This window comes from Castor canadensis, chromosome 10 (genome assembly GCF_047511655.1).
Source record: "Castor canadensis chromosome 10, mCasCan1.hap1v2, whole genome shotgun sequence".
In the NCBI taxonomy this organism is placed as follows: Eukaryota; Metazoa; Chordata; class Mammalia; order Rodentia; family Castoridae; genus Castor; species Castor canadensis.
This window is the reverse complement of record NC_133395.1, coordinates 12,037,377-12,052,061: the sequence shown is the minus strand read 5'-3', so window position 1 is coordinate 12,052,061 and position 14,685 is coordinate 12,037,377. Positions and strand designations below refer to the sequence as shown.

The 14,685-nt window shown below is 37.6% G+C and overlaps 2 protein-coding genes across 5 annotated transcripts in view; one reads left to right on the top strand and one right to left on the bottom strand.

The window, feature by feature from the left end:
* Ubac2 (UBA domain containing 2) overlaps positions 1-14,685 on the top strand; it is a 138,331-nt gene that overhangs the window by 63,519 nt on the left and 60,127 nt on the right. The window lies entirely within an intron of this gene.
* Positions 866-14,320, bottom strand: Gpr183 (G protein-coupled receptor 183). Of its 3 annotated transcripts, XM_074043057.1 has the most exons (3): positions 14,190-14,229; positions 11,246-12,503; positions 866-3,008 (listed from the first exon to the last, which is right to left on the bottom strand). In XM_074043057.1, exon 3 carries the CDS (start codon positions 2,976-2,978, stop codon positions 1,905-1,907), a length of 1,074 nt encoding a protein of 357 aa, XP_073899158.1. In that variant the 5' UTR covers positions 2,979-3,008; positions 11,246-12,503; positions 14,190-14,229; the 3' UTR covers positions 866-1,904. The 3 variants fall into 3 exon arrangements, with proteins under 3 accessions (XP_073899158.1, XP_020020982.1, XP_020020981.1); XM_020165393.2 differs by lacking the exon at positions 11,246-12,503 and having other exon boundaries at positions 14,194-14,320; XM_020165392.2 differs by lacking the exon at positions 11,246-12,503 and having other exon boundaries at positions 14,190-14,307.

The window sequence follows — 14,685 nt, the reverse complement described above, 5'->3', positions numbered from 1 at the left end:
GGTTGAGAAAGGATCTCACTAACTTTTTGCCAGGCTAGCCTCAAACCATGATCTTACCAATCTCTGCCTCCCAAGTAGTTAGGATTATGTGCTTGTCTAGAGTTTACTTTTTATTAGGCTACTGATGACTAGATACAATCATTTTTATACATTTGGGATAAGGTAGAGGGAGAAGATGGAAAATTTAACAGATAACAGAATATGATATTCCTTTGTAAACTACCATAGGTATCTACTTTCTTGTTTGAAGAATCCTGGCCTAATACTCTTAGCACCTGTCACCTGCTGTGTGTCAGCCTGTTAGCTCCTGTGTGTGTTGGTATGCACTCCAGTGTGGTCATAGAACTAATTTGCCTTTAAGATGCTTGAAATTAAAAAAAAAAAAAAAAAAAGGCTTGAAATTAAGAAAACTTTGTTTCTGGTTTTCCTTTAGTAGTAGATTCTTTTTAAAGATCTGACTCAAATGACTACCTGTGTCATCTCTTGCACAAAATTTAGTGTTTGCTTTTTCTTCCCTTTCACTTAGGAAGGTTTATAGATGGAGTGAAGGAAAGAAACTAAGATCCAGACTTCCACCCACAGTCTACGGCCAGGTAGCTCTTTGTGAGATTTAATGTCATGCAGATCTGAACTGTACTCAGTAAAATTGTTGCATCAACCACTACGATTAATTTTTTAATCTGGGCATGGTGGTACACACATGTAATCTCAGCATTCAGGAGGAGAAGGCAGGAGGATCTCAAGTTTGAAGCCAGCCTGGGCTACCTAGTGAGTCCCAGACTGGCCTCAACTGTACAGTGAGACCCTGTCAAAAAAAAAAAAAAAGAATTAATTTTCTTACAGGATAAGAATATAAAGCCCAATAAAAATTTTAAAATATGACTCATGGTCCAGTGCTTTATTTTCCGTTATCTCAATTAATATCATTGTCAATTGAGATACTGGATTGGAGAAATTTGTAGGGCTGGGTAAAACAAATTTGATCCAGCAGACAGATTGACTGTACTTAGAAAGGTCATGTGACTCATATTAAGGTATTCATTTGAGCAAGAATCCTGAGAGCTCTTAACTTACAGTTTTGCAATTTACTTTCTTTCTTATTTAGGCAAGTAGCAACTGCATCCCCTACTGCTCACACCCCCACCCACCCTTCTGGTAACCCAAACTATGACGAAACAATACAGTACTACCAACCTAGGGGTAAAATAGAAACAATCTGCTAAAGAACCAAGGAATACCAAACAGTTCTGCATGTTTTTTTGTTCTCAAGAAAAATTTAGCAAGTGGACCCTCCTCCCAGTAGGTGCCTCATGTAAGATCCTTGTCACATTCTTGAGTGGTATCCCTTAGATACTGTGCAGATGGTTTGGGGAAAAGCTTGATGCTTTCGTTGCCTCAGGCATCATCAACATTTATATCGATGCTATTCAAATCTATCTATTGCTAATTCTACTCCCCTGTAACTTCTGCTGATAGTTGACCTGGGCATTGAGGGACAAACTCAAAATTTTGTAGCATCCTGCTTTTTATTCTAAAAGTGTCCTTTGAGACAGTTACGACTCAGAATAAAACAAAAAAAAGTGTTACTGAGGAGATAAAACATAAAATTGAAAGAAACACAGATTACCAAAATATATTACAACATTAACATTTTTACACCAGCAATATACAGTCTAATCAGTCTTTTCTCTTTTGTCACACTCATGGCTGGAAGGAAGTAGAGCTTGTTTTATGTTCTCTTGCACTAATATCTTTAAATCCATTTACTTCCAAGTTGATGGTGGGAAATAGTGCCCAATGAAAGAAATCCTAATTGGAAATTGAACATTTTGCTTTGTAAGAGAGTCCTGAAGAGTTCACCATACAGTATATACTTGGCTATATAGTCCAAGATGTGGTCCTTTTTATCTTCCATTTGAAGTTTTAGAATGTATCATCATCTGCGACTCTGTCATTTCCCGTGAATTTTCTTCTGGGGCTGACCTTACAGCACTGGAAATTGATACACTGACTTGACGTTTCAACAACTTCATGACCTTTCTCTTGTACCCTTTACATGCAAAGAAATATATAAAAGGGTCCATGCAGCAGTTGAAGTTCATCAGGCATACTGTAAAGTGCAGAGAAATCTGGAAGGAATGTCTTTGGCTACATTCTAGGAGATCAGGAAAAACAAGCTTCTTAATCATGTGTTGAATAATTGCCAAGTGGTAAGGTGTGAAGCAGAGAACAAATACAACAATGATAAAGATAATCGTGTTGAGAGCCTTTTTGTTTACGCCAGATTTCTCAGTTAATGGGTTTTGTTTGGCAGTTCTAAAGAGTTTGCAACAGATTTGAGAATAGCAGATGAGAATGATTATGAGTGGAAGCACATAGCCTATGAAACAGGCACCAAGCAGAATCCAGGGAAGAGATGCTGTTTCTTCAAAGTTTGGATATTCCATGCAAGTAGTCCTTTCAGCCTCCTGCTTTGACATAGGGTTGATGAGCAGTGGAAGTGTTTGAGCAAATACTAGTATCCAGACAAATATGCAAATGCCTTTTGCGTATTCAATTCTTTTAATCTTGTTGTATCGCAGAGGGTGCACCACAGCAAAGAAACGGTCAATACTTAGGCAGGTCATAAAGTTCACACCTGCGTATGTGTTGATGTAGAACACAAGAGCAGTTATCCTGCACAGTGCATCACCTATTTTCCAGTCAAAGCCCAGTGAATAGTAGGCTATCCGTGTTGGCAGAGCAGTAGTAAACAGGATGTCAGAAATCACCAAATTTGTTGAATAGAGGGTGGTAGAGTTGATTTTTTTCCTGTTTTGAATAATGACAACCAAGGCCAACAAGTTTCCCACCAAGCCAATGATGAAGACAAGGCTGTAATGCATAGGCATTAATATCCTGGCCGTGTGGTGGTGTGCATAAAGATCACAGTTGTTTCCCTGAAGAGTTATCAAAGGTAGAGTAAAATTGTTAGCCATTTCTGTATCCAGCAGTGGTAGACAAGGTTACTAGAAAAAAAAACAAGAAGGGTCTATTTAATTAAATGCATATTTAACTCAAAGCAATATAACCTGCCATTTACCTACTTTAAAATTTTTCAATATTTGTGTAATTTTTTAAAAATCTACAACATGCAATACAGTTACATATAGGATAGCATTTGGGAAGAACAGAGAAAAAAACTTTTGGTTTTGTTCTCACAATTAATGGCTTTATCAGCACTCTGGCAAAGGAAATAAAACCATCTAAGTAAGGCAAATACATTTTTGTAACAAAAGGGAACGCACTAACTTTTTAGGTAGAAATTCCCCTTTTTCTGAAACATTGTCTGGGTAAGATTAAAATCATGTAAAGTACCCTACATTTAAATGAGCCTTAAACTTTGTTTTAAAATTGAATTTCAGTTGAACCTTTTTTTTTTTCTTTCAAAATGCATATCACTGCCAGGAAATGAAATCAGTCACACGATTATACAGTGAAATATGAACTTACCACAGTGATCTGATTTGTGTTAACCTACAAAGTATGAGAAATAGCTTAGGCCTTGTTAGGAACTGAAAGTTAGATTTTCTTCAAAAAAAAAAGGCAACCATGACAACCACGACTAAAATGAGCAAAAAGAAAGAAAAGGAAAGAGAAAAATGATTTATGTTACTTCAAGGGGAAACTTAAAGTTTAATTTTAGATTACATCACTCCACAACTACTCTGTGGATGGGTGCAGTATTCATTGCACATAGTAGCAAGCATCAACACGATCCTACTTTACTTGCTGAACATCTTCATGTCAGTATAATCTATATATGTTTATATCTAGATTTTGTGTAGATATTTTAGAGAGGATCCTTCAGTGTTCCGGTGACTTAATGTACAGTTTTGGTAACTATTCCCTAAACCCAAATTTGGATCATTTCCGATTCTTTTCTGGCTATAAATAATTTAAAGACAGAAATTTTAAGTCCTCAGTGGAAAAACCTAAAACTCCTATAATAAAACTATAAAAAGAGGGTGAACTTTGATAAAAGTGGAAGAGCAGGACCATAAATCCTGTGTGGTTATTTTTAGAAGGAAAATTATTTCTCTGTAGGACTATCTGCATGTAAAAATTACTGAAATTAAGGGGAAATTTCAGTGTATCTAGTGATGCTGATGCTACATTTGAAAGGAAAAGAATATCCCTACTCTGATCAAAAGCACTGACTGCAAATCTACGCCTCTGTCTGCTGAATTAAATGAACAGCTCTCTGCTCACTTCATTGAAAGTCAACCTTAACACAGGGATTTTCACAGGCACTGAGGGCCCTCCTGTTGTAGATGTGCATTACATACAGTGTTAGATGAATCCTTAGAGTTTGCAAATATAACCTAAAGCAAAAGAGAACAAAAATGGAAATAAATAGAACATTTTATTAGTCTAAGAAAAGACTAGAAAGGAGATTATGGGGGGAAAAGGAAAGAATGAGGAGGGTAGGTAGGAAACACAGAATAAGATGGTAGAAATGTGTCCCAACAAACTTAAATGGATTGAACTTTAAGGAAAGAGACTACCAGCTTAGATTTATGAAAAATCCAGCTGTGTGCTGCTTAGAAGGGAATATAACTCAAAGCTGATTAGAAGGATTGAAAATAAAGGCAGGGTCAACAGATACCAGGCAAGTCCCAGCTGATGAAAAGATAAAGTAGCAATCTTAACATCAGAAAAAATAGAATTCAAAGCAAATTCAATATTAACAGTAATAAAGAAGGTCACTATAAAAGAACAATCCACAAAGAATGTAAGAATAACCTTGAAATGTGCATGTACCAGCAAAATTTGATATTTTTTGACAATTTAAAGGAGAACTTGACAAATCCACAATCATAAGGGGAGATCTTATCATTTCTATTAAAATATGCTAGATATAAAAGAGATTAACCCAACATGTGTAAAAGCTAACAGAATTTCTGTTGAAGGCTCATGTCTGCAGATTGGACCATGTAGTAGGTCATGAAAAGAGTTTCAGAACATTCAGAAAATCATTATGGAGCAAATCACATTGCCCAGGCACAATACAGCTAAGTTAGAAACCAATGATTAAAAGATAAATTTAGAAACTAAAATACACATTTCTAAGGAACTTTTCATTTAAAGAAGAAATCTCAGTGGGATTTTGAAATACTTAGAACTAAATAAGAAAAGGAAAGATTTTAATAAATAAACTAAATGCACTGCTTAAGGAGCTTAAAAAGAACTGGATTTGTCAAAAATTAGAGGAAAACAATAAAGACAACTATGGAAATTAGTGAAATAGAAACCAAAGTAAACAAAAGACAGTAAATATGGGCTTTATACTTTGTGCAGAAAAAATGGAGTGGTTCTTAAGTAAGAAGTCACGGGAATCACATTGTGGAATTAAAAGTGGAGGAAAACCCACTGTCCATTTATTGGGAAAGGCTTCCTGTAAGAAGCAACTTTTTAGGAACTGAGACTAGACACAAGGGAGCAGCAAAAATTGTAGACAAGTGTTACAGCTGAGGAATAAGCATCAAGACCTTCTTTTACTAATTCTGTTTTTTTCCTAAAATCTAAGAATTTCAACTAATTTTGTGGATCATTTCAAATTCATGGGAAACAACTTTAAATGACAGGGGAAAAATCTCATTGTGGAGTAGGAGAATAACTATTGTTTTCATGATTAAGAAAATCACAAGAGATAAAGGTGCCATTGCTTGTCAGCTTGTGAGTAACATCTGGCTGTGTCCCTCCATGCGCTGTAGCATCTAGTAGAGCTATAAATGGCAGAGGTTTTAGAATAGCTCAAGTGTGGGAACGTTTAACACAATGTTAATTACAAGGATGAAGATTTGTCAGTAATTCAATGTCCTTCATTAGGGACTTGGTTAAATAGTTTACGGTATAGTCGTACATGGGGTACAGTGCAGCCACTGAGAGTGGCAACATAGAAGCCTATTTCTTGACAAGGAATTATGTTAAGGAACATATAACAAGACATGCTACTTTGAGGACAGAAAGCAAATACATACACACACACACACACACACACACACACAAAGATGTCTGTATGAATATTAAATATGCCAGAACATAATTTGTATAAGCAGTATGGGACTTTATCCATATAATCTGAATTTTTAACACTGAACATGAATTGACTGAAATGGGTAAGTAGGTAAATGATTTTTTTTAATCTGAAGAAGAAATATTTTTATTTAGTTCTTTTTGCAAAAACCTTGTCATCTGATACACTTTTCAAAGCTTGCACTTTAATGTTTTTTATTTACATTCTTACACTACCTTCTAGATGCCTATCTTTAAATCATGTCATGTGGGAACCTCACAACAAACCTGCAAGCTAAGTGTTTCTTTTCCCACCCTTCCAGGGAGGAGCTGAGGGTCTAAACAGTTAAAGGATCCTGTTCTGTGATGCTCTGTTTAGTCCTTTGCAAGGGCAACTGTTTCATATGGCCCTGAAATCAGAGTTTATGGTTTCAAAACGCAGGCAGTATGAGTGCTAATGGTGCAGCCTCTCCAGAATGGAAGGATGACTTCCTAAGGGCAAGGGGAGTCTCACCTCCAGGAGAGGTGTCTTCCCAGATGGCAATCCAGCCCTGAGGGGAAGACTATGGAGGGCTCTCTAACTGACCACTGTCGTGATGGAACCAGCCAAAGAAAGCACTTGCAGAATGTAAATATGTAAGTGGGATGTATCAGAAATAGTCTTAGGTAAAGAGACTTGAGGTGGTTTTGTAAATATGTTCAGTTGGATATTTAGTAACCTCTCAAGGGTTGGGTCTACAAAGTAACTCTAGTTACCTTGCTTATGTCTAGTTCTTGCTTGTATCTTTCCTATATTATTAATGCTATAGTTTTAGCAAATTTTATGATCTCCAAATTGAGAGGAAAACCCTTTTGTGTCCTTGACTTATTGTGACATTCTCTGTTTCTCTCTTTTTACAGTACTGGAGTTTGAACTCAGGGCCTACATCTTGAATCACTCCACCAGCCCTTTTTTTGAATGGTTTTTTTAAGCGATAGGGTCTTGGGAATTATTTGCCTGGGCTGGCTTTGAACTGCTATCCTCCTGATCTCTGTCTGCCTCCTGAGTAGCTAAGATTACTGGCTTGACGGTGGACACCTGGCTTGTTAAGATATTCTTATATCAGCCAATCCTAATTGTAATCTTCCCTCAGAGATACTACTTTATTCCTTCCTTTAATCATCTTATAGATTATTTCCCTGAAAATTGAATTAACTCCATTCTTTCTTTAGCAATCATTGCTTTTATTGCTTCTGTATGCTAGATCCTGGGTATACAGAGTGATACCTTTTTATAGCAGAGGGCTTGGATGTGAAGGATGATTTTACATATATACGTATATGTATGTATATATGTGTGTATACATACACAGAGAGATGTGTGTAATATATTATGCATATATACATGTATGCATGTAAATATAATGTTGGGAATGTGCTGTTAGTCTAGTGTGCTATCTCAGTATTCTTTGTTGAGGTATTCCTTCTTGTACATGCCAGTATCCTGCTCACTGTTTGCATTACTTGTGTCAGTATCAACTTTTGGAATCATCATTTTCAGGTATAACTTTATATTCTAAGTATTTCATGTAATAACTGTTATAAAGCAGCAGCTTCTGACATGTTATATGTATATAGAGAGAGATAAACACACACATATACACATACACACACACTTACATAATTAAACTGGTAAGTACTATAACTTGTCATTGTATCACCTAGGGAAAAGTCCACAGAAATGTTTATCCTAGATCTTTTTTTTCCCTTAAAACACTAATATCTATAAGAATTACAGTTTCCTCATAATGTGTTTGGTGAAAAGATATACTTGGTCCCTAAGTTGTCCTTCATGCTCTACACACAATGGGACAAGAATCTGGACTGTGTTTTTCCCTGAGGGCACAGATAGTAACTGAGCTGCATGAAATATGAATCCTATTCAAGTCGACTTAAGGAATGGTGTGACCTCCAAAGCACTGCTCCTCCTGAAGATGAACTACCCAGAAGCCACCTGTGCCATGTTCTTATTTGATCCACAAGCAGAGGAAACAATTCCTGTTCTGTCTCTGTAATGCAGTATTTGAACTTTTTAACTTTTCTGCTATCCTAACATATGTAAAACAATAGATTTCTTCCCCAGCCAATTATCTTCCAAAATATTTTTCCTTATATTCTTGGAAGTGGGACTGTGTGTGTGTTTCTGTAAAGTTTATTCATTGCTAATTGGGTTGCCAACAGGCTTAAGATATCATCTCATTTTTGCATCACCGGACATGTTGACATGAACGGACAGGTTTTTTTCTAGCCACAAAAAGGAAAAAAAATAAAAGCCCTCAAAAGCCATTTATCAGTATTTAAGAAAATTGTCCAAGCCCTAATATAATTTGTACTTGGGAAATATTTGCTCTGGGAACCAACTTGAAGGTATTTGTAAATTTTCAAAGGAAACATCCTAATATACTTGCTTAGATAATTAAAGTGTTTTCGTAGCTTTTACTCATGGCAGAAATATAACAAAATCTTCACGCTATTCAAAGATTTAGTTCATACTACAAACACAACTTTTGATTTTTGCATTAAGATTCTGATTCTGCCTGTTTAGAAAGTATGAGGCCCTAAGTTCAAACCTCTGTACCACACACACACACACACACACGCACACACACACACACAAGATTCCTAAAATGTCACCATTATACTGTAATATTTATTTGAATAATCAGTAATACCTTAAGCGAAAAAGGGGCTTCCAGGAATTGTTTTTAATTCAGGCTTTGGCAATGATTTGAAAGAGTCAAGGGAGGTGACTAATCAGAGGTGACTTCTTTGTAAGGTCAGGTGTGGTTGAGACCCGTCTTACACAGAGAGGCTCACAATGCCCACTCTTTGGCATGCACCAAAGAGGAAGTTCCAGTAGCATACGTTCAGAAACAACCAGGGGCGCCATCAAAATATAGAGGTACAGTTATTAATTATTGCCATTATAAATGTTATTGATCCAATTTTTTCCCCTGGTTTCTGTTGATATACTGTCCTTTAGCTATTTTCTTGCCAGAAGGTAAGACTGAGGAAAAATGCTTGGAGTGGGGAGAACTCAAACCATTGGGAAGAAGGGAGATGAAGGCTTAAAGTTAAGTGGAGTGACAAGGATATTGTCTTAACTGAGGAAGTTCAGACCAGCAAGGATGTATCAAGACAGTAGCCTGGGCTGTTTCAGTTCCCTTGACAACAAACACACTTTGTGGAAGGAAGAAATCATGCATTACTTTTCCTCTGATTACCTAGGTTTATAAGCATTTGTCAAGCACTTGAAAAAAAGCTTCCTTGTTCTTACTCAAACGGGGCCATCTGAATTTGGTTAGTGTCACACTTGTAGGGTTCCAGCACTCAATCAGTGATTGCTTAGATGTCTATTTTGAGTTGTCTAAACAACCATTCCCTGAGCTGTGGTGTGTTCTGTTGGCCCATAAATGGGCAAGCAGGGAACATGAGTTCCTGATTGTGGAGGAGGAACCTGTGGCACATTGCATCCTCTTGTCACTGCATTGCCCATTCCAGAGTGCTGCTAATTGACCAATGGTGTTTGTCCCAGCAACCTAGTTAAATAAATCTGTGTGCACTGTGACGTGATTATTTTTTTCTTGCAGGACCATATTTGAATCCTAAATCAATAGCTAAGTCTCAATGTTCTCTATGTCCTTCTTTTAAAAAAGCCACATACACCAGGGTGATTATATTCAGAGTGGAATTGACCTTGGTCAGTCTCTCTAAGGAGAGCTTACTTCCCTAGGCTTTTGGAAGTGTGACAAACTGAGGGGCTGAAGTGGGCAGCCTTCCCAAGCTGTCATTAGCTCTGTGATACTACTGCTGATCCTGTGAGATAGTCTGGTTCAGACCATCCTGCAGTAGGTCTTCAGAAGATCTTTGACAGGACAAAGCAGAGAGAACTTTTCAAGACAATAAAGCAGTGTTCACTAGTCTGCAGTTTGCTCTGTGTGCTCTTACGGTGTCCTGAGCCCAGTGGGCACCTAGTGAAGACTTCAGCTGCACAGACCTGTCTATCAGAATTGATGGGAAGTGAAAGGTGCCTAAGAGTGGGATTAACTAAACACCCCTCAGCACAGTTAGGGTTGTACATATTCATTAATTTTCCTTTCACCTTCCACTGATTATTTATGAATTGTGTGGATTTTGGCAGCTTTATTTCTGACTAATTGCCAGAAATGAAGATCCTGTAATTATAGGGAACTGTAAGAAACTAAAGGAAACCCACTATAACACTCATTTCTGTATGAGGAAGACAGGTATTGTTTGTCCCCAAGTGGCAGGATTTGTAGTATCCTGTGTGGGATAGCTAACTATAAAACAGAAGAGGCTCTTTATAATGAGCCTTTATAATGAGTGTCTGTTCAGTATTTCTCCTGAGTTCAAAATATTTCTAGAAATAACATGTACCTTTTCTCCTTAAAGTTCAAAGGAGTTTCAAGCTTTATCTCATGGAAAGTAAGCAGGAAACATTAAATCTCCTTGTTTTATGGAAAAACTGAATTCCAGGTGAATTCAGTCACTTGCTCTGGATTTTGCAAGTCAGGGGTCCTCCTTGAATTAGCAGGCCCTGTGCCTGCCTCTGTATCACCCCACCTTTTTCTTTTTTCTTTTCTTTTTTTTTTTAGCACTAGGGCTTGAACTCAGGGCCTTCACCTTGAGCCACTCCACCAACCCTTTTTGTGATGGGTACTTTTGAGATAGGGTCTCGAGAACAGTTTGCCTAGGCTGACTTCGAACCATGATCCTCTCGACCTCTGCCTCCCAGAGTAGCTAGGATTACAGGCATGAGCTGGCTGACCCCACTCATTTGCATCTGTCTGCCTGTCTTTGTCCTTCTCACAGGATCTTGCCTGTCTGCAGTCTTCCCTGCCTTCTCTCTGCACCAACCACAGGAGTCGTTTTGAGAGCCCTTAGTTGGTGCCCACTGGCCCGGATAAACTGAAAGCTCTTGATCAGGGCTTCCTTGGTGATGGGACTCTGGCCCTCTTCCCTCGTGCCCTGGCTCCAGCCATACTGTCTCCTTGCAATCTTGGAAGGTCTTTGAAGGTTGCACCCACAATGTGCCGCTGACACTTCCCTTCTTGCACTGTCCTTCGTCCTTAGCCCCAGCTGCTCTGGAAGCTTTTCTGGTTGCCCCTCTGCCTCCTCCCCATCTTACCCCAGGAGGTCAGGACAGACTCTTGGCTGGTTCCTGTGTTTTTCAGATCGCTTTGGTTTTCTCTCCCAGGTGCCTATAAGGTACTGAGAGTGGAGATGTGTGATGTTAATTTCTTGTATCTCCAACTGACTGAGAATTGATATGCGATACTCATTATTTAGACAGTAGCCAAATTTTAGCCCACCTGATCCACACCTAACGGTTCTCTATTAGACACAGAAAGCCCTTGATGAATAGTAATGACCCTACATACTCAAAGTGTGTTCCAGCCACTGCCCCGAGCACCGCACCTGAAGTCACTCACTGACTCCTCCCACAATTTCCACCAGCTCATTTACAGATGGTAAAACTGAGACACAGAACACTTACGTGACTGGCCTAGAGATACAGCTGTTAGGTATCAGGATAAACCTAGGCCTTTTGGCTCCAGAAATCACATTCAGTGTAGTGAGTCACATTTATCCCTGGTTCCTATTTCTAGCTTGATCTGATATAATGGGTAGAAAGCAATACAGGAAGGCATCTCAAAACTTAACATATACCAACTCATTCCTGTCTGAACAAGAGAAATGGGAGTGGGGGTTGGGAGGGCAATAGGTGGGTTTAAGTGAGGAATTCAGATGACCACAGTGGCTCATATCTGTAATCCTAGCAACTTGGGAGGCAGAGATTTGGAGGATCACATTTCAAGGCCAGCTGGGCAAAAAGGGAGACAACAAACAAGCTAAGCATGATAGGGCACGCAGTAATCCCAGCGATGCAGGAGGCATAGGTAAGAGGATTGCAGTTTCAGGCTGACCCAGGCAAAAAGTGTGTGAGATCTTATCTGAACTCAAACTCCAGTAGCACCCCCACCCCCGAATTTAATTAATTAAAGCAAATAAAGGTTTCATAAATGAATTTAGATTTTACTATTTTTAACAGTATTTTAATAATAAAATTTCAATTGAAAGATGATAGTGAATGCCTACTATAGTTTTTATGCTGTTAATTTACTTTTATACTGCTTTTTAGGTATTTGCAGATATTTAACAAGATATTTTTTATTCTTGTTGGGCTTCCAAAGCATCACAGAATCTGTCTTCCTCTACAGCATGTAGAAAGCTTTCACATCTATTATCTTATCTTGCTGGAGGTCAGCAATTGTACAGACTTGTTGGCAATCGGATGGACTACAGATGGAGGACACTGCACGTCCTCGGTCCATGTCTCAGCCCATGTCTCAGTCCCTCTAGGGTCTTTTTCCACCTGAGCAGGCCTGCATGGCAGAGAGCAAGGTGTCCTTTATAAACTACTTTATTTATTAGGAAGTACGCTCCCTTTGAGACATCATCGTGGTAAGGATGATGACTTTGTCTCATTCAGTTTTACCCCACAGAATGCTGCAAAACTGACCTGCAGTAGATGTCTAGGAAATGCCCAGCATATGTGCATGAAAGTGCTGGAGTGACCTGAGTTGTATTTATTCCATTAAATGACTGGTCATGGTACTAATAATGCTGAAAGTAATGTAAAAAAGGAATTATCACCACAGCCACCCACATACCATATGAGCATATAATCGAGAATGCTTTGTGGAGCTGTGCTTTCTTGCAGTTTTAGGTTCAAAAAGTGCAATTAATCCCCAGAGAGAAAGCATGTGCTGAAATACTAGAAAGCATAGTTAGATGTACCATCACCCATAGGCCCAGAATCTTTATGTAAACTATTCTGTAAAATAAATATCTTCAAATAAGTTAAGGAAAAACAATTTTCACAGAAATGGTAGGGCAGGAGATTTTGCCTATTGGATTCATCCTTCAGTAGTTTAACGGGGAAGAGGGCACAGGATATGGGAGACAGCATTTTAGCACTTTCTGTGAGCGGCAGTCAGAAGGACTTGGGAGAAATATTACTCCTAAATTTAAAATGAAGCAACCAAAGCAATTTTCAGGAGGCCATGTCTTGTTAATAGTGGAGCCCTGGCTCTTAACCATTCTACTTTATTGTACTGAGAATGACACCAAACAATTGAAACCCATACCAGTAAACAACAAAAAAATTCCACACCCTTATTTAGAGGAAGTCTTGTCATGACTTACATTTTACTAAGAGTATCTATTACCTCCATTCTCAATCTGGACATACATTTTGACAAATCACTGCATATAATTCTTTGTTTTGTGATTTTTTTAAGAGACATTCTAGCCTTACTGATTACCAAATATATATAAACCAAATAACTGAGATACTATTTTTTCACCTAATTAACAGTTGACTTTTAGAATTATCTTCTCTTCTGAGAGGTAGTGAAGCCCAGGCTGATACTCTTTGTTGGGGGAAAAGTAAAATGATAAAAGGTTTTTGTAAACCAAAAAATACCATTTATATCTAAATTATATTCTAAAGGGTACTTTAGAAAAAGTACCCTTTGACCCAGGAATTCTATTACTGGTATTTTGTCCTTGGAAATAATCATAAATATAGAAAAGACACTTATGTACATAGGTTACATAGTAAAATGTGCTGACTTTTATTTTAAATTGTGCTGAAGAACTAGTTATGTATAAAATATATTCAAATGCAAAAATACTCCATTTTAAGTAACCTTGTTTCCCTTCATATTAAAGAATCCTAAAATTGGCATTACTTGCTGATTTATACATGATACTGGTTTTGCCATTATGAGTACACACAAAAGTGTACAAAGTGAGCCCTATTTTTTGACAATGACATTTCTGGCATGACCTGTTCATTGCTTTTCTCTCACTAAATAACAGCTAATTGGAACTGCTAGTAGCCAGATAATCTAAGCTTTATCAATAATATAATTTTTGTTAGGGATATTTACAGCTAATTATTTAATAGATTCTTTTGCTTTACCTTTTCTCTTAAAACTTAGACTTTCAAAGTTTTTCTTAACTTAAAAATATTTCTTGAAAAAAATCAGGTGTCTAGTACTTACATACCAGTGCCTTCTAGGGCCTCCGTAGCAGCAGTCAGTATTTGTTCAAACTGAAGCAAGTTAAGTGTGGCATGTTGCTTTAACAGAAACTGTGCAGACATCCTTTTATGGTTGGTGCTTTTTTTTTTTTTTCCTGTTCCCTGTGACTGAGCATACTAGTAAGCAGTTAACCTCATATATACGTGCATACTTTAAAAAAAAAATGGGAAGTGAGATTTCTGATACGATTTTTGAAAAAAGCAAAACCAGGCAACTGTTCAAAAGCCCCTTGGAATTTATGAATTGTTGGTATCTATGGAACTTTATAAATTTTTCATAAAGATTTAAGTATTTAAAAAGTTCTTTGGAGCAGTAAACCTTAAGCAAGAAAAGAGAAAAGAATAGTTGCTGGTGATTTTATATTGATGTTCTGGGAAAAAATTGGGGTTTTAAAATGCTTTAAGGAAAAAAAGTCAGTTTTGTTAGTGGTATCTCTCTTTCTGGAAAGTTAATAGCT